The following is a 20814-nucleotide window of genomic DNA, read 5'->3' on the forward strand; positions in this document are numbered from 1 at the left end:
AGAGAGGATACTAAACTCAGGGTTACAGAAGCAACTACTGATGCTGCTATGGAAATTCTGCTCTCTTGACATGAATAACCTATTCAGGACCAGGTCCAATAACACAGGCAGGAGACACAAGTTTAAAATTAACACAAGGGCCCTGGCTGCTATGGTTCAGTTGGTTGGAGCATTGTCCTGTACACCAAAAGGTTGAAGGTTCGATTCCCAGTCAGGGCACATACATAGGTTATAGGTTTGCTACCCAGTCAGTGTGAGCATGGGAGGTAACCAATCAATGCTTCTCTTTCACAACATTTCTCCTTCTCTCCTCCCTCCCTCCCTCCCTCCCTACCTTCCTCCCTCCCTCCCTCCCTCCCTCCTTCCCTCTCTCTGTGTTTCTTTCTCTCTTTTCCTCTCTCCCTAAAATCAACAAACATATTAAAAATCTTTTTAAATTAACATGAGGGCCCAGGAAACTGTACATACAGCTAATCCAAGTACTTGCAACTTTTCTTCCTTAGTCTGTCTGCCTTTTTGTTCCTCATCCCCCTCTTACTGATTCTACAAACTGGAGGCAAAGTGAATGGATCTTCATTTAGCTTTAGAATTTCATAAAAATGGGAACTTCTAATACCACAAAATCACAACATACTGTTGAAAATCCCCACTGGGCTCCAGGACTTGTTGCACATTCCTTCATTCAACAGCTGTGTTCATGGACACAAAGTATTATAAGAAACCTTGGTAGTGTCCAATGGGAAAATTGACAACAAAATTAGAATGTCCCACGAGGCAGCATTTACCTTCAAATGATATAAAATAATTCCAGTACTCAGAAGGTCGTCATCAATGCCAATCAAATGGGGAAGTTCAGAATCCAAAACAACTCCAATCCCTTCTTTCCTAAGGGCTAGAGTTTGTTCCTGAAATCAGGAATGAAAGAAAAGGAAAAGGTTACTTTAAGGAAAGAGAATATCTTATTAGGTGTTCTTTTCTTTTTTAGGTATTGTCTAGAATGCAAAAACTATTCATTTCTCATCAAAAACACTGTAAGAAAAATGGGCCTTTAATTTCATGTTGAAATCCTGGCATACGGTAGGCAAAGTAAACTTGAAACATATAGAAGCTCAACTGAAAGGAATTAAACTTATTGTCAGATTCATATAACCTCTTTGAAACCAAGCTGAAACCTTGCCTTCCTTTGGTTCTATAACCACCTGACTACAAATCCCTCTTCAAAACCTTTATTTCACTTAATATATCTAGATGTCTCCTGATTTGCTGGCTCTTCTCTCCAGTTACTATGAACAAACTGTGCATGTTCCTAAGGTGACTACATTCTTGTACATTAGTTACCACTGCAACACAGCTACTTGACCTTCTTGTCTCCTGCGTCATCATTTCCTATCTACTGATCATTTCCACCTACACACAAATCTGCTTTAGATTTCCCACCAACCACTACCACCACACTTCCATTAACCCTGTATCTCCCTCCAGCTAGTACCAATTCCTCTCTGCCCCTTTAGAGAAAACCATGTCTACAGAGTTTCCTACACTTGTGATTCTCCAATTCCTCCCCTCCTGCTCTCTCTTGAACCCAGTGCATGGAGACTTTACCTGCAATCTATAAGCTGACCAATTCTCAAATCTAAATCCCTAGGCAGAGCTCTCCCCCACCCCCTATCTTACATGTACACACACATACACACACACCTGCCTATCTCAATATATCTGTGAGGATGGCAAACAGGCAGCTCAAACTTAATACACTGAAAAACCAATCCTTGTTTCCTCCTGCCTCCCAATTTTGCATATTATCCCTTCTCTGTGAATGCCAACCTTCCTTACAGTTACTAGGACCCAAAACCATGGCTCTACTTTCTTTCTCTAAACCTACATATTTAGTGTTGATGCCACCATCAAAACATGCCCCTCATCTGATAGCATCAAGTCACCTGTGCCACACTCCTCCCTGGCCCCAACCATTAGTATCTTTTATTTGGATCACCACAACGATCAATGATACTACCACTCAAGTCCCAGCTAAGGTACATACTCTACAGCCAGATGGATAGTAGGGCAGGCCACTCCTCCGCTCAGATCCCTTATGTGGTCTCCCATTTCACTGAGATAACAGCCACAGAGTTTGTAACGGTCTACAAAACACGACATGATCACATGCATTGCCAACCTCCTGCTCTGGTCTCCTGCCACTCTCCCCCTTGCTCATGACTCTCTAGGAATCCACAGATCTCTGCTGTTCTCAAACTTGCCAGCTTGCCCCCACCTCAGGGCTTTAGTCATTGGTTTTCTTTTTTTTCCTTCTGCTTTTGTGGTGACTGTGTATTCTGGTATCATCTATTCCTTCCCTTCCCCTACAGCAGGGTTTCTCTGCCTTGGCACTACAGACATTTTGGACCAGATGATTCTTTGTTATTGGGGGGATTGTAGGAGGTTTAGCATTAGTATTAGCATTAGGTTTGTGCATTGTAGGAGGTTTAGCAGCATCCCTAGCCTTTACCTACTAAACACCAGTAACACACTCCCTCTTCCCCAAGGTTGTGAAAAGCAAAAATGTCTCCAGACACTAGCAAATGTCCCATGGGGGAAAAACAGTCCCAGTTGAAAAGAATTTCCTATGTACATATATAACTTGGCCCTCACTTCCTCATATCTCTGCTCAAATGCCACCTTCTCCCATCATCCCATACAAGATAGTAATCACCAATCTCACTGACCCTGAGTTTATTTCTCTCCTTAGCAATTACCATCATATATATTATATATAAGTGCATACAAATACTACAAACAAGTGACTTATTTCATATCTGGCACACAGTAGTTGCTCAATTAATATTTTTCAAATAATTAATATTTAACTCAGCCCTAACCAGTATGGCTCAGTTGGTTGGTTGTTGTTGTCCCACAAAGTTTGCCAGTTTGATTCCTGGTCAGGGCACGTGCCAGAGCTGCACCTTCAGTCCCTGGTTGGGGCGCAAACAAGAGGCAACTGATTGATGTTTCTCTTCCTCTCCTGCTCTCTCACTTCCCGTCACTCTAAAAATAAATAAATAAACTCTAATAGTTCGCACTCAAACTAGAATAATCTCAGAGAAATGGAGGAAGGAGGGCTGGCAGCCCCTCCAGGAAGAGACCCGCAGGCCTATGTCTTAACATCAGGCCCATCCAACACAAGACAAAAAAAAAAAAAAAAAAAACCTATAAAATTAGGCTTCTGGCAAGTCCAAGGGAAAAAAGACAAACTGTAAAAGACTAAAGGTGAAAATCCGAGCCTTTAGGTGGGAGGTTATGCTGTGCTGAATTCTCACTGAGTCATATCCAAGAGCATGACATGTGCCCTGTGATTACGGGCATAATGGGAACAACAGGGAAGCAAGTTCCAAACTACTAACTGTGGCTCCTGGCCAGAGACACCCTAGTGAACCTCTTCCCCACCCCACCTCAACAATAAGATAGCAGTGAGCAAGGCACAGCTCTGGCATTCCAATGCCCAACAATGTCTAAAACAAAGTGGGTACTCCCTACATTTCTGGAATTTCTAAATGTACTCTATGTCATCTAAGTATTAAAACAATGTACAAAATCTGCCATTCTATATGTGAAGGATTCAGAACTTCATAGCTTTGCTGACAAGGAAGCTTCTAAGAGGTTCTGGGTAAGGGCGGTAGAAAGAGAAAAGTCCTTCAGGCCTTCATGACTGCAGGCATTTGAGTCTCAAACGTGCACATGCAGAGCTGGAGTCATGCAAGAGGGCAACAGAATGAAGTGGCAAAAATGGGGTGTTAAAAAAAAAAACCAACTACCATTTGAAAGAAAGCTATTTAATTTAACAACCATTAAATAGATGCAGAAAAAATGGTTGATGCATAACTTAGGTTCAAGAAAAGGAAACGAAGTGTGTCATTATTCTTCCATCTCACCTATCAGTCAGGTCCACATCACAGGGCTCAGAACCTCAGGCTTCGAGGTCAGAGCTTCAGTCACCCTGACTGGCTACACCACAGCCCTTACTAAAATGAGCACTGTAAACAATCAACCTTGCTCTTACCTCTGGGATAATGGTAGAATTCATGCTTTCTCTTCTGCTCATGGAATTCAAGTAAAAGTTACAAGTATGTGATTTTTTAAATACACACTCACACACACACACATACACACACATTACAATGGAGAATTTAATCATATAGTTTCATTTCATAAAACAATGTCCTCACTGGAAGGTCTCATAGCTCAGAACTGTAACAGTACTGCACACACGGTAGAGAGCCTTCTGACAATGAACTACCCCAGGCCTCTAGGTCCATGAGAAAAAGAGGCTGACTGTTCTCACAAGTCCAGAGACATGTTTACTTTCTCCATAAAAGTAGGCAATAACTAACCCCAACTCCCCACCCACCACCCACCCCCCGCCGCCCACAATAGGCAGTATTTTAAACTCTAATAGCTCCCACTCAAACTCAAGAAACTGTTTTGGACTACATCCCAGTTTAGTTTAATACTCTGTGTTGTTTTTTTTTTATTAACCATCGAAAAAAATTTTTTTCCTTCCTTGAAATAAGTCTCAGAGACTTTGAAAATCATTTGAAATGCATAACTTCAAAGCCATTATGCCAAAGCATTACCTGTCCCCACCAATTCCCAACACACTCACACACCCCAGCATGCACTCTCACATACTTCCCTACATAGAACAGGTAAAACCTGAATTAAAAAAAAGTTTCCCAGCATTGGGAGTGGGGACGGATGAATTTATGATTAATGCTGCCCTAAAGCTCTATGACATTCAAGCTGCATTCACTACATGATACTATAAAAGTGTCACCTCATAAAACTAAAAACAAGGGTTTAAATCATTGCTCAAGTGAAAAAGTGATTTCAGACAAAAATATCTATCACGTATAAAATATTTATTGAGTGGCATCTACTGTTATACATAATTTATGAAACACCCCTTTTGATAAGATGGAATATTTAAATAGAAGAACTGACGATCTCTCCCCCAACTCCAGGCACACTGGGTCCCAAATAATGAAAGTGATAAAATATGTATAGCTGCACATATTTTGTATTGAAACAAATCTTCTGGCAACCAATATTTGCATCACAAGGAAACTATGGCCTGACTGAAAGTGTCAAAACATAGAATCAGCTTATTTTAAACATTATGTTCATTACATTTGCAAATAATATGTTCAATATGTTTTTTGTCAACCATTGAATTTAAAACATATGTTCAGTGCTGGGAGAACTGCAGCATCACCTCTTGCAGATTCCAGCGGTGCAGGTGAGTTGCAAGCAGGGCTGCCCAGATGTGAGGGAAGAAGGCCAGCCACACACGGGCTTGGCTCACTCGGAGTGTCCCATGTAAGCACTACTCTCATTTATAAGATCCAGCAGGGATTCAGCCTCTTAGATACAACCACATCCTTTGTATCTAACACTGTTTGTGTCTGACAAAACTCAACAGCTTTGCTTTTAAAAATAAAATTTAGTGAAAACCAATACAGAAACAAAAACTATTTTTCTCTCTGGAGAAGCTTACCTGAGAGCTAGATCTTGCTTGGGAAATATTGGGAAAACCTGGGCAATGTGTCTCTGTCACCTAAAGTAAGGGCTCTAGACACTGGTTCCTCCCACTATGTCAGGTTAATACAGCTGCACCAGGTCCACAGTAATCATTCAATGAGCTCTGATTATTTGGCACTGTAGGGAGTAAGCAATTTTAAGCAAGTGAGGGGACAGCCAAGAATTAAATACCAGAATCTTCCTGTGGAATAGTCTATAGAGAATTATGTGTTTCACCAACTAGTGGACTTTTGTAGAGATGCCCCACAGTATAAAGTGTACTTAATTTCAGCCAACTTGACTACAACACTTAGCAGAACAGGAGGAAGAACGCCACATTCGGGGCTTGGAGCACATGCCCAGTGTGTGTGTGAAGACAGTGAGAGAGGAAGACCATTTGAAAAAATAAAATTACCCTCTAGCAAATTTATTTTTTAATTTAAAAAAATACATGTGATTTTATCTGGATTTAACATTAGGAAAACTATTCGTTGAATTTCAATGAAATGTTTTTTCACTACACGAGATATTTCCTAAAATATCCTTCTATGTTAAGACATTATGAAACATATTCAGAGGCTGACAACACCGCATATGTATTTTTTACATGCATGTTTTGGTTTGTATGTGTTTGAGAATATCTGCCTCTTGCCCTAACACCTGATGACATCAGAGCTGCATCAACTGGGCCAATACTGGGTCATAACTCTCCTTTTCCCAGGAACATTAAAGACATGGTGCCATTGTCTTCAGAACTTGAATGCTACTCTAAAGAATTATGAAGCTAGTCTAACTTTTAGTCCATGGCAGATAGTTTGGTTTTCTGCCTGAAATCTTTGAAGAAAATTTTTTCTTTACCCTTGAAAATCAATACTTTAATTAGGACAGATTTCAGTATTAAACATTCTGTATTCTAAATTTTCCTGGAAAACAATACATTCTTCTAACTTGAAGACTCAGCTCTTTTATTTTTCATTTCATAAAAATTCTTTTCTTTAATATTACATTTTCTGTTTCATTTGTTGACTACTTTGGGGAATCCAATTATCCTTAAATACATTTTCTTTGTCTTCTTCATTTTTCAGTTTGTGATTCCTTTAGTATCTTGATCATTTCATTTGTGTGCAGTGAGATTATTAAACCTTTAACTTTTAGTAATTTGATTTCAGTGGCATCTATTGTTATCCTTGATAGTTATAATTTTATTAGTCCTGCAATGGATGTTGTTTTAGATGTCAAAGTCTATCTTTGGGTCTGCAATCTCTCTTTTTATCATCTCATTCTGCTTATTATCATCTTGCTTTATTTATGAATTCCTGTTTCTCATTAAGTTGTTTCACAGAATGAAGCAATTGTAAGGAACTCCCTTCTATGCCTTGAGGTATATTTTCATCTAGATCTGGATCTTCTGTCTTTTGCATGCCTTACTCCTTTTTCTTGCACTCTGTTTGTCCATCTATCCATTTATCCAACCATCTGCCACTGGGCTATGCCAATATAATTGCCCTACTCTTTTTCTTCATCTTACATACACTTAGGTGTGTCTGTCCAGAAATTTCATATGCTCAACACTTACAAGGGTAAGCCCTTGACTCTTGTCCGGCATATCTATCATCTTTCTAGCTCAAAGACTACGTAGTCTGCTCTCCACTCTTCTCTAGCTAGATGACATGAGAGGGGGCCAGGAGATCACAGCTGACACCCTATAAAGACTTTCTATTCCTAGGCTCTGCGTCCTCTATTGTATTCCTTCCTTCTGCTTGGGAAAAGATCCCATTCTCATGGGGAAGGCTGTCCTCAGGGGTCTCATTCTCTCACCAGGCCTTCACTTACAGACACACTCAGCATCCCAATTACCAACATCAGTCATTTCTAGGATTCCTCCATAGGAACAGGAAATTCAGTTTGTTCCTCCCTGATATGAGGGTACTGAAGAGGGTTTTTTTAGAATCCTCACTTGTTCAGCTTCTAAGGCACAAGCCTAGATAAACCCCCTTACAACCTTCCCTCTTCCTGAGCGGCCAGCTCAAGACCTTTTTCATCTGCTTCCTATTAGTGATTTTTCATGATGGTGTTTCTGCTGCAGGATGGGATGTTTGTGTTGTTTTTTATTATCATCTCCTCATTTCTTTGAAATTTGTGATGTTATCTCCAACAGCCTCTTTAGTAATAAAGTCAAGGATAGGATTTCAGCAAGCTACAAAAGGGTAGGAAGAAAACAAGGCTTGGAGGGTTTCTTGAATAAAGATATGGAGGTGGACACACAGGGAACTGCTGGACATTCTGTTTAACTTATAAACTTGGGGAAATGGTCTGAAAAACCAGGCAGATGGGTCATTATTTGACTTAGAAACCAGGAAGCCATTGAGAATTCTGAACAAGAAATGATTGGTACTTCAGAAAATGAATCTGGCAGGAGGAACAGAAACAGAGGAAAAAGAGAGGTAGGATTAGAAAGGAAGTGATAGCTTAAGAGACTGTTGAGGTAGAAAGACTCCATGTGACAATTACTTCAGATTGGTTCATCTTAAGTAGAGACATTCTTCGCAACTGTTTTATATACTCTTCTAAATAAGAAATAAGAACATTGGCGAGGTTGCAAGACTTGCAAAAATATGATAAATATCCAAAGATTTCTATTGCTAAGGAAAAAAATTCTGATTTTCCTAGTTATACTTTGTAGACAGTTCAGCAAGTGAGCACTGTTGATTTACTATTCACCAATTTGACTAGGAAGTGTTGTCAAGTAATTTACATGTTTCTTTTATAATACAGAAATGATAAACAGTCATTCAATACAAACCAATTAGCTCTAAACTCCTGAATATACACCACAAACTGGCATTTACCCAGAAGTGAAACACTGTTTCATGTACATTCTTTTTTGCACACAGAAAGAATCATATCTATCTAAAAACAGAAGGAAACAGTTGCCAAGATTACCATGAGGTCAACAAAGTTGTGCCAGTCCACTGCCTCAACCACCGTCCCATCTTCCCCCACCCTGTGTCCATGCAACCCAAACAAACTATGATGAGAAGGAATAAGACTCTCTATCACATTCCTCCAGGAAATAACCTTTTATTTTTGCTGTGTTCCCAGAGAGATTGATGAAATGAAGGAAAACTTATTTTCTGGCTAACAGCATATTCTATGTCTCTGCAAAGCTGATTGGTAACATGTAATCCTTCATGGGAGAGCTTTATTAATTATGTTCTTTGCATCATAATCAGATTAAAGAACATACACACAGAGAGAAGGGAAAGAACAGGCTGGAAATTAAAGACTGGAAATCTATATAAACTAAAAAGGTCTGACAGATGTTACACAACCAGGGAGCAGGGAAGGACCAGACATCAGTCATCAGAACGAAGCCCCAGGAAGGAGGAGGATCAAGTGGGAAGACAAAATTAGAAATCTACAAGTTGGGGGGAAAAAAGGATCAAGTGCATAAACCTAGAAGCGACCACTGATCTCTTTCTCTGCCTCAAATCCCATAGCTACACCACCAGTGGGTCCACCAGCAGCTCTATATGCAGGGCACTCTGAATCATCCACAGCTTTCCATCTCCACTGCTACTGACTTGGTCTGGCTACCTATATATCCTACCTGGAGACTCTGAGGTGGCCCACTGGATCTGCATGCTTCTTCTTTTACTACCCTACAACCTAATCTCCATACGACAGCCAGAGTCATCTTTTCAAAATGTTAAGAAGTCATGCATGACATTCTACAATGCTTTACCATGCATTTAGATTGAAATGGTTCCACATCTCATTTAATCTGCCCCCACCTACCTCTCCAATACTACCCCCCTCCAGTCTCCACTTGACTCACAACACTCAAGCTACAATGGCCTCCTCATTCCCACTGCAGCCTCTTTGCACGTCCTGTTCTTCCTACCCAGGAAATTCTCCCCCTAAATCTTTGTGAATTGCCCCTTGTAAGTCAGCTCTTATCATGCATGCTCTCTAGAGATCAAAGACATCAGTAAGACAGACAAGGTCCTTGCTCAGATAAAGTTTACATTCTCTCCACCCCTGTTCCCCTACCCAGGCACATTCTACCATTCCACCTGGCTTACTGTTTTCAGTCTGTCTCCTCCTCCAGAAAGCAAACAGTGGGTCCAGGACAACAAGTCCAGCCCCAGGAAAAAGAGATCAGAATGAAGTCATCAAAAGCCAAACTAATGAACAGTATCATGACTTCTAACCCCAGGTCTGAGACTGTCTTGTATCAGTCCTGTTCTTACTCTCCCTGCTAGGCAAAAATGCCTCTGAAACCACAAATAAATAGCTAAAATGATCAGAATAAGTCAAGTTTTTAAGGGAATCTTATTTAAAGGTGAAGGTTGGGTTCTAAAAACCTATCATCATAAATAATTTAAGTGTACAAATTATCTGTACCAAGAATCATAAAGCTGTTATCAGATTGGAACCCATTAATGATAAAACTGACTGACTTCTGATCAAGATGGAGCCATCGGTAAACACACTTCACCTCCTCGTGCAACCACAAAAAAATTACAACTAGACCTCAAAACAACTAACACCCAGAACCATCAGGAAACCGAGCTGTATGGAAATCCAACACCCAAGGATTTAAAGAAGTCATATTAATCCAGACAGGTAGGAACGGAAGAGATGGATATGGGAGGAGAGGCACAGAGATGTGGTGTGACGCAGAGGCAGCAGCAGTGGAACACCAGTCCCACATTCACGTGTGGTGGATAAATATCGGGAGGGATACCTTGGGAGCTAGTAATCCAGCCCCAGGACAGACAACACAGCCTAGGGTTGAAGCACCAGGAAGATGAGTCCCCATAACTTCTGGTTGTAAACACCAGTAGGAGTTGGGGTAGTGGAAGAAATTGTAGGATTTTGAGAAGACTCAGTTTAAAGGGCCTGTAAGGACTTAAAACTTATGCAAAACAACCCCCTCTGGGACTCAGCACCTGGACAACAGCTGGAAGGGCACCAGTTGCACAGGACGAGTATGGGGCAAACCTCCAGAAGCCAAGCAGTGGCACTGTCCCCTCCCCAAGCCCTCCTCCCACATAGAGACACAAACTGGTGAAGCACGTTGCCCCACCCTGGCTATTACCTAAGGTTCCACCCTGCACAATTTACAGGGGCTTTTTCTACAACAGGCCATGCTACTAAGACAGGGAGACAAAGAAGCTCTACCTAATAAACAGAAACAAACACAGAGAGGCTAAGGAGACAAAGAAACATGGCCTAAATGAAAGAACAGAACAAAACCCCAGAAAAAGAACTAAAAGAAAGAGATAAGCAACCTATCAAATGTAGAGTCCAAAACACCAGTGATTAACATGCTCAAAAACCTCATTGAGTACAGCATTAAAATAAAAAAGACCTAGGAAGAAATGAAGGTTACACTAAGTGAAATAAAAATCAACAGGGAACCAATAGTGGTGGGGATGAAGCACATCAACAATATGGAACATAGGGAAGAAATAAGAATTCTACCAGGACATCAAGAAGAAAACAGAATCCAAAAAACTGTAAGGTGCCTCTGGGACATCTCCAAATATACCAACATCCAAATCGAAGGGAATCCAGAAGGAGAAGAGAAGAGCAAGATACTGAAAACTCATATGAAGAAATAATGAAAGAGAACTTCCCTAATTTGTTGAAGGAAATAGACATACAAGTCCAGGAAGCACAGAGTCCCAAACAAGTTGGACCCAAAGAGGACACACCAAGATACAAACATCATCATTAAAATGCCAAATGTTAAAGATAAAGAGAGAATCTTGAAAATGGCAAGAGAAAAGCAGAGAGTTACCTACAAAGGTGTTCCCAAAGGCTATCAGCTGATTTCTCAAAAGAAACCTTGCAGGCTAGAAGGGACTGTCAAGAAGTACTCAAAGTGATGAAAAGCAAGCACCTACAACCTAGATTATTCTATCCAGCAAAGCTATCATTTAGAATGGGAGGACAGATTAAGTGCTTCCCAGACAAAGTAAAGCTAAAGGAGTTCATCATCACCAAGCCATTATTATATGAACTGTTAAAGGGACTTATTTAAGAAAAAGAAGATCAAAACTATGAACGTTAAAATGGCAACAAACTCACAACTATCAACAACTGAATCTAAAAAATACAAACTAAGCAAACAACCAGAACATGAACAGAATCATAAACATGGAGCTCATTTGGAGGGTTATCAGTTCGGAGGGGAAAGAGGGAAAATGGGGGAAAAGGTGCAGGGATTAAGAAGCATAAGTGGTAAGTACAAAACAGACAGCGGCATGTTAAGAATAGTATAGGAAATTAAGACTTATATGCATGACCCACGGTCATGAACTAAGGGAAAGTATTACTGGAGGGAAGCGGGGGTACTGGGTGGAGGAGGGCAAGGGGAAAAAATTAGGACAACTGAATAGCATAATCAATGAAATATAGTTTTAAAAAAATAGTTTAAAAATGATGAAAACTAAAGTAGGAACACAGAAGCCTTTGCATTTTTCTATTGCATTTTCCATGACTTTGAAGCAATCCACATTTCAGTATCAGTGGTCAAAAGAAACACATTTAGAACAGATGGTGAACAGTCCCACACCCTCCAGGGCAGAAGCTGGAAGAGAAGAACCTGGCTTCTACCTACTCCATGGTACTAAGAAACCTAAATTTCCTGGCATATTGGTAGTTGGCCCCTAAATGGTAAATAGAATTAATATTGTCCTTTTAATGAACAGAAACTCATGGGGCAGTTCAATTTCCACTACACTCTCCACTGCAGAAACATCATTTTTTATTTAAATGCCACAGAGCTAACTGTTGGCAGGCAGTTCAGAGAAGATGCTGTGCAGATCTTACTAATGAAACAGCCCTCTCTGCCAGGAGAGCAAATCACCCAGATGTCTGTATTTAAATTATGCAAAATGCATAATACCTATTAAAGAAATTATGTGTGAAAATATGCAAGAGCAAATTTCCTCACATTAATATTTAACTAGAATTTTTAAGTAGAGCAGGATCTTGTGATCACAAGTACTTTAGTATATCTGACCTAAATGAAAGCCCAAAATACTCAAGAGTTCATCAGAAGATTCTACAAGGGCATTTCTATATACTACAAACTTTAATACAAGGTAAGAAAGCAAAGTGAAAGGATTACTTTAAGTGGCATTTTGTAACTCAGAAAGCTTCAATCTGACATTGGCTTTAAACATCGGTCTGTGAAGCTCACCTACTCTTGTTTCTTACCAAAGAAATGCCATGTTGATATCCACCTCCCAGGTTTTGCTCAAGTGACCATGTCCACTTAAGATCATGTCCACTTGAGACAGCCCTCTAGTTCCTTCCTCTACCTGAATTTACCCACCATTCCTGCCCCCGGGAAACACTTGGAGCTTACTTGGGTGAAAGTAGACAGTTCTTCTGTACTGACCACAGTTATCTGTCCTAATAAGTCAAAAAAGGACTAGTATCTTTATATCTATACATTGCTTGTTCTTTCCTGCTAGACCAGTGGACGAAGGAAGATTTTTAGAAATACCATGCCTGAGTTTCCTTGGGACCAAGGGAAGAAAAATGTTTCCTCTCCACGGCCCTGACTGAGGAGAGAACTTTGCCACTGTTTCTTCAGACATTTTTCTAAATAGGCATCCCCATAGGAGGGCATATCATCAGTTACTTGATAGAAAAGTCTCGAGGCATCCATCAGAACCAGGGAGAGCAGAATTTCCACATCTTCTACCAGCTTCTAGGTGGCAAAGAGGAGCTCCTCATTTACCTAGGATTAAAGAGAGACCCCTAGCTGTATAGATACCTCTGCACAGGAGAGAAGAGGGCAGAAGAGTAAGTGGAAGGTACACCAAGCTCCTCCCAGGATCAACCTGGCATTACAAATAAATTGTAGCGAAACCACCTGGAATAAACAACTGAACACCAGAGGTGGAGAGAAGCCTTCTAACAACAGGCAATAGAAGAAACAGCTTCACCACAGCGTGACTGGCCCAGAGTGCACAGGAGATGTGAGAGGGTTGGCTGGGCTCCCACGGTGGCCATTGAAGTGCCAGAAGATTATTTCAGTGGACATGGGGTTCCTCCTGAGAAGTGTGGGTCTAAACCCCAAGCTGGGCTCCCCAGCCTACAACCAGACCCCAAAAAGAACCCAGAGAGCACCCAGCTGCAAAAAGCAGCAGTGTTTCTCTCTGCCAGAGACAGATAGCTGGCATCACACAGAACCTTTTAAAGGGCCAATGCATAAAATTTCATTTGCAGCCACTTATCCTGGGCTCCAGTAAAGGGAGGGTAGAGAGGACTAGAGACACTTAGAAGAGATGGGATGGTGGCTTTGGGGAAAGAACTGAGAGAGCAGCTGTCAGGATCCTGATGCTAAGTCATTCCCCCATACTGAAGAAGCCATCTTGCTCAGGCAGACCACTCCCTGCTGAGTGGCATCAGCCTGAGGGGAAGCAATAGCCCTACCCCCAGGAGTTACTCTGCCCCACTCTGTGGAGCTTAAGTTTGCTGATTGCAGAGTGACCAGATTAATAACTGAGGAGTCAAATATAGAGTGTGCATCCCTGAAGTCTCGAACAGACTGCCTAAGGCCAGGCTGGGACACCATCTGACATCACCAGAGGCAATGCAGAAAGAAAAAAAAAATGGTAAATACTAGATGCTACTGAGACAAATTCTACCACAGTCTTCTTCATGATTTGTGTTATATTCTCTCCTGCATAGCTTTTTAACATCCATTCCTTGTCCTTCAGCTCTGCATATTAAGTCACTAGATTTTATATTGTAGTTTACTTCAAATCTCATATTTTGCTCCTCCTTTCTTTTACCCCATTTTACCTTCTTTCCTCTATTTTCATTTTAAATTTTGTTTTCTCTTGCTATGACTTGTTTTCATTCCACATTTACTATTTCTCCTCCCTCCAGCCTCTCAAAACCTTTTTCTTGTCATTAGTCATCTCACATTTTTTTTTTGCTCTTAAAATACCCTTGTACTTTTTCTTCCTTTATCAGCCTTTGCTCATTGGTTGTAAACAGGGTGGTGGTTATAGCATTTCTTCCATTTTATCTCTACATCTTCCTTATTTTGGTATTTCAAATCTCAAATTTTACCACTCCCTTATCCTACTCCATTCTGCCCTTTGGGTTTTTGTTTTGTTTTTTTGTTTTTGTCTCAAATGTTAATTTTTCCCTTTCATAGCCTAGTTTTCATTCCTCACTCTTGGTAGTCCTCCTCCTTATGTCATCTGAATATCACTTCCCTTTCCTCTAGACATCTCTTAAGCTTTTCTTTATTTTTTCCCTCTTATTCCCATTCCACCTATATTAATCTTAGCTCATTGGTTGTTCATAGGGCTGTGGTTTTATTTTTCTCCAGTTTTGTTCCTATTTTTTAATTTATTTACTTTTTTCTTTCTCTCTCTCACTATATTATTTTTTAAATTTCTGTTTAAATCTAATACTCTATGCTTCCCTGCGCTTGCTCTATTCCACCTTCTTCATTCCATTTTTTATTTATGAAGTGAGTTTTACTTTCTTTGTCTCTTTGCTTTGCCCTGATTCCCTACTCTTATAATTGTTCTTCCTCCTCTACCCTCTCAAAATCATTTTTCTTTCAGTTAGCCATATCATATTCATTCCTCCTTTCTTATAATAATCTTACTCTCTTTACATCCTTATTAATACTGGCTCATCTGCTGTTGACAGTGTGACTGTGGGTGGAGGTTATTTTTGCGAGTGTGTGTTTTGTTTCCTGGGCTGTATGGTTTTTTTCTGGCAGCACCTACACAACAGCATACAAAACATGGTGGGTGAAATTACTCTCAGTCTGTCAGCTGAAGGGAAGGACTTATCAAAGAATGACCCAACAACAACCAAAACCCAATCACAACCAGAGAGCTAACATAAATGGCGTAAAGGGCATGCCAAGAACATCAAGTTCAGGAGATCAAGAAGACTGCAGCACTAAATCCCACAGGTCTCCTACCATAGGAGATCACACCACAAAGACAGGGAGTCAAAGCAGATCAATCTAAGAACAGAAACAAACAAGAAGAGCACCTGAAATAGAGAGACAAAGAAACAACCTCCAATCGAAAGGAAAGGAGGAATCCACAGAAAGAGAACTAAATGAAATTAAGGCAAGTAAACTATCAGACATTGAGTTCAAAATAATGGTTATAAGGAAGCTCAATGAGCTCACTGAGAACTACAAAGAGCTACAGGGAAGCTACAAGAAACTTACTGTGAACTATATCAGCAAAAAAAGGACACAGAAACTATCAATAAGAGCCAGGAGGAAATGAAGAATACAATCTCTGAATTGAAGAACACAACAGAAGGAATTAAAAGCAGACTAGATGAAGAAGAGGGCCATGTCAGGAAGCTGGAGGCCAAAGTAGGAAACAAATCCCAGACAGAGAAACAAAACAAAAAAAAAATGTTTTAAATGAAGAGGATTTAAGGGAGCTGCAGGACAACATGAAACATAATAATATCCATATCATAGGAGTACAAGAAGAAGAAGAGTAGCAAAGCATAGAAACCCTGTTAGAAAAAGTAATGATGGAAAACTCCCCTAACTTGATGAGAGGAAAAAGTCATGCATGTCCAAGAATCTGAGAGGATCCCAATCAACATGAATCCATCCCAACACACATCATAATAAAAATGGCAAAATTTAAGGACAAAGAGAGAATATTAAAAGCAGCAAGGGAGAAACTGGAAGTAACATACAAGGGAGCCCCAGTAATGCTACCAGTTGATTACTCAACAAAAACACTACAAGCCAGAGAAAATGGCAAGAAATATCCCAAGTAATGAAAAGCAAAGGCTTGCAACCAACACTACTCTAACCAGCAAGACTCTCATGTAAAATGGAAGGTGAAATAAGTAATTTCCCTGACAAAAAAAAAATAGGTAAAAGAATACATCTCCACCAATCAGCATTGCAAGAGATGCTACAGGGGCTGCTTTAAAATGATGAAGAAAAAGAGAAAGAAAGAGAGGAACACAAAAACTAAGGGGGAAAATGGCAATGAATAAGTACCTATCAATAATAACATTAAATGGAAATGGATTAAATGTTCCAATCAAAAGATATAGGATAGCTGAATGGACAATAAAACACAACCCACATGTATGCTGCCTACAAGAGACAAACCTCAGAACAAAAGGTCTACAGACTGAAGGTGAAGGGTTGGAAAAAAATATTCCAAGCAAATGGACAGGAAAAGAAGCCAGGGTAGCAAGGCTTATATCAGACAAAATAGATTTCAAAACACAGCCCATAAAAAGAGACTAAGGAGGATACTAAATAATACTTAAGGGAACAATCCATCAGGAAGATATAATCTTCATAAACACACATGCACCCAATATAGGACCACCAAAATATATAAGGAAAATTTTGGAGGACTTCAGAAAAGATATGGACAGGAACACACTCATAGTAGGGGATTTTAACACCCCATTGTCAACAATGGCTAGATCTTCCAAGCAAAGAGTCCACAAAATATTGTGGAATTGAACAACACTCTAGATCAAATAAACTTAAATTACACATACAGAACTTTTCACTCCAATGAAGCAAAATATACATTCTTTTCAAATGCACATGGAACATTTTCAAAGACCACATGGTAGGTCACAAAACAAGCCAAAACAAACTAAAAAAAAAATGGAAATCATATCAAGCATCTTTTGGGATCGCGCAGATTGAAACTAGAAACCAACCTCAAGGGAAAAACTCAGAAACATTCAAATACATGGAGACTGAATAACATGCTATTAAATAATGAATGGCTTAACAATGACATCAAGGAAGAGATCAAAAAATATCTGAAAACAAATGAAAATGAACACAGAGAAACTTGAAACTTACGGGACACAGTGAAGGCAGTCCTAAGACAGAAGTTCAGAGCAATACAGGCCTACCTAAAACAGATACAAAAAACTACAAATAAACAATCTAAACTTACATCTATGAGAACTAGAGGAACAACAACAAGCAAAGTCGAGAGCGAGCAGAAGGAAGGAAATAATCAAGTTCAGAGCAGAATTAAATGGCATAGAGACTAAAAGAACAATTAAAAGGTTCAATAAATCCAGGAGCTGATTCTTTGAAAAAAATAAACCAAATTCACTAGCATTTAACCAAGAAAGCTAGGAAAAAAAGAGAGAGGACCCAAATAAATAAAATCAGAAACGAACAAAGAGAAAACATAACTGATAATACAGAAATACAAAGGATTGTAAGAAATTACTATGAAAAACTATATGCCAAGAAATTTGACAACCTATGTGAAATGGACAAATTTCCAGAAACGTATAATCTTCTAAAATTGAATCAAGAAGTAGAAAGCCTGAATACACCGATAACAGTTAGTGAAACTGAAGCAGCAATCAAAAAACTCCCGACACACATAAACACTGGACCAGATGGTTACACAGGAGAATTTTACAGAACATTTAGGGAACAGCTAACTCCTATCCTACTCAAACTATTTCTAAAAAATCAAGAAGAGGGAAGACTCCCAAATTCTTTTTATATGCCAGCATCATCCTAATACCAAAACCAGATAAAGACACAACAAAGAAAGAAAACCACAGGCCAATATTACTGATGAACATACACGCTAAAATCCTCAACATAATATTGGCAAGTCGTTTTCAGCAATACATTAAAAAGATCATAAATGATGATCAAGTGTGATTCATCCCAGGGATACAACGATGGTATACTAATCAATAAACCTAATATACCACATAAAAAAATGAAAGACAACAACCACATGATTATATCAATATATCCTATACAACACTGCATAAAGCACAGCACCATTTATGATAAAAATGCTCAGCAAAGTGGAAGTAGAGGGAGCACACCTCAACATAATAGAGGCCATATATGAGAAACCTACAGCCAACATTATACTCAATGGGCAAAAACTAAAAGCTTTCCCACTAAGATCAGGAACAAGACAAGGATGTCCGCTTTAGCCACTTCTATTTAACATAGTATTGGAAGTCCTAGCCACAGTGATCAGACAAGAAAAAGAAATAAAAAGCATCCAAACTGGAAAGGAGAAAGTAAAACAGTCATTATTTGCAGAGGACATGATAGTGTACAAAGAAAAGCCTATAGGCTCCATCAAAAATCTACTTGACCTAATAAGTGATTTTGGCAAAACAGCATGATACAAAGTCAATATTCAGAAATCAAAGGCATTTTTGTAACCAACAATGAAATATCAGAAAGAGAAAGTAAGAAAAAATCTCACTTACTATAGCAACAAGAAAAATTAAGTACCTAAAAATAAAATTCACCAAGGAGGTAAAAGACCTGTATTCGAAAGACCTGTATTGAAGAAAGAAATTAAGTAAGATACACACAAATGGAAGCATATATCATGTTCATGGATTGGAAGAATATCATTAAAATGTCCATACTACCCAAGGCAATTTATAGATTCAACATAATCTTTATTAAAATTCCAAGGGCATATTTCACAGATCTAGAACAAATATTCCAAAAATTTATATGGAACCAAAAATGACCCTGAAGAGCCCCAGCAATCTTGGGAAAGAAAAACAAAGTAGGAGGGATCACAATACCTGGTGTAAACGACACTACAAAGCTACTGTAATCAAAACAGTCTGGTACTGGTGTGAGAACAGACACAGATCAGTGGAAAAGAATAGAGAGCCCAGAAATAAACCCACGTCCCTATAGTCAATCAATATTTGTCAAAGGAAACGGAAGCATAAAATAGAGTAAATATAGCATCTTCAACAAATGGTGCTGAAAGATCTAGACAGGTACATGCAAAAAAATGAAACTAGAACACTAGACCACCAACTTACACCATACACCAAAATAAAATCAAAAATGGATAAAATAGTTAAATATAAGTCATGACACCATTAAAGTCCTAGAAGAAAACATAGGCAGGAAGATTTCAGATAGCCCACACAGCAGTATTTTCACCGATACGTCCTCTAGGGCAAGAGAAATAAAGGAAAGAATAAACATATGGGATTATGTCAAATTAAAAAGCTTCTTCACAGCTAAAGATGACATCAGCAAAATAAAAAGGGAACCAATCATATGGGAAAATATATTTTCCAATGATACCTTGGACAAGGGTTTGATCTCCAAAATATATAAAGAACTCATATAACTCAATGCCATGAAGACAAACAATCCAATTAAAAAATGGACAAATGACCGGAAGAGACAATTCTCCAAGGAGGACATACAGAGGGCCCATAAGCATATGAAAAGATGCTCAACATCACTAGCTATCAGAGGGATGCAAATTAAAACCACTATGAGATATGATCTCACACTGGTCAGAATGGCCATCATTAACAAATCAACAAACAAGTGCTGGCAAGGATGTGAAGAAAAGGGAACCCTAGTGCACTACTGGTGGGAATGTAGACTGGTACAGTCCCTGTGTGAAACAGTATGTAATTTCCTCAAAAAGCTAAAAATGGAACTGCTTTTTGACCCAACAATTCCACTGGTGGGATTATACCCTAAGAATCCAAATCACCAATTCAAAAGAATCTATGCACCCTTTTGTTCATAGCAGTGTTATTTACAATAGGTAAGTGCTGGAAACAGCCTAAGTGCCCATCAGTAAATAAGCAGATCAAAAACTTGTGGTACATTTTCACAACGGAATATCACACAGCAGAAAGAAAGAAGGAACTCCTACCCTTTGCAACAGCATGGATGGAATTGGAGAGCATCATGCTAAGTGAAATAAGCCAGGTGGAGAAAGACAAATACCCTATGATCTCACCTATAACAGGAACCTAATGAACAAAACAAACAAGGGAGCAAAATAGAACCAGCGACATGGAAACAAGGAACAAACTGACAGGGACCAGAAAGGAGCAGGGAGGGGGATAAGAGAGGAAAGAAGGGGAAGGAAGTAAAGAACAAATATAATGACCCATGGACATGGACAACAGAGAGGGGATTGACTGTGGAAGCGGGGTGCGGGGTACTGAGGGGCAGAGGAGAGCAGTGGGAGTAAATTGGGGCAACTGTCACAGAACAACAATATTAATTAATTAATTAATTAATTAATTAAAAATGCCATGCCAGAGCCCAGCACCAGTGCTTTAAATGAGCATCTCAATGGCAGAGCTCAGGTCTGGATGTGTTTTTAAGCTCCCAGGTTTTTTACATTCTGCATTGTGCCATAATTTTCCATATCCTCCAAAGGACCTACACCT

The 20814-nt window shown here is 39.4% G+C and overlaps 1 protein-coding gene across 5 annotated transcripts in view; it reads right to left on the minus strand.

Moving 5' to 3' along the window:
• KIF16B (kinesin family member 16B) overlaps window positions 1-20814 on the minus strand; it is a 301193-nt gene that overhangs the window by 146420 nt on the left and 133959 nt on the right. For all 5 annotated transcript variants that reach the window (XM_054574081.1, XM_054574080.1, XM_054574079.1 and 2 more), the window contains exon 13: window positions 786-905. In XM_054574081.1, the coding sequence (XP_054430056.1) occupies window positions 786-905 (120 nt within the window). The remainder of the gene's footprint in view (window positions 1-785; window positions 906-20814) is intronic.

This window comes from Pteronotus mesoamericanus, unplaced genomic scaffold (genome assembly GCF_021234165.1).
Source record: "Pteronotus mesoamericanus isolate MK-2021 breed Mesoamerican mustached bat unplaced genomic scaffold, CSHL_Meso_final contig_25, whole genome shotgun sequence".
NCBI classification, from domain to species: Eukaryota; Metazoa; Chordata; class Mammalia; order Chiroptera; family Mormoopidae; genus Pteronotus; species Pteronotus mesoamericanus.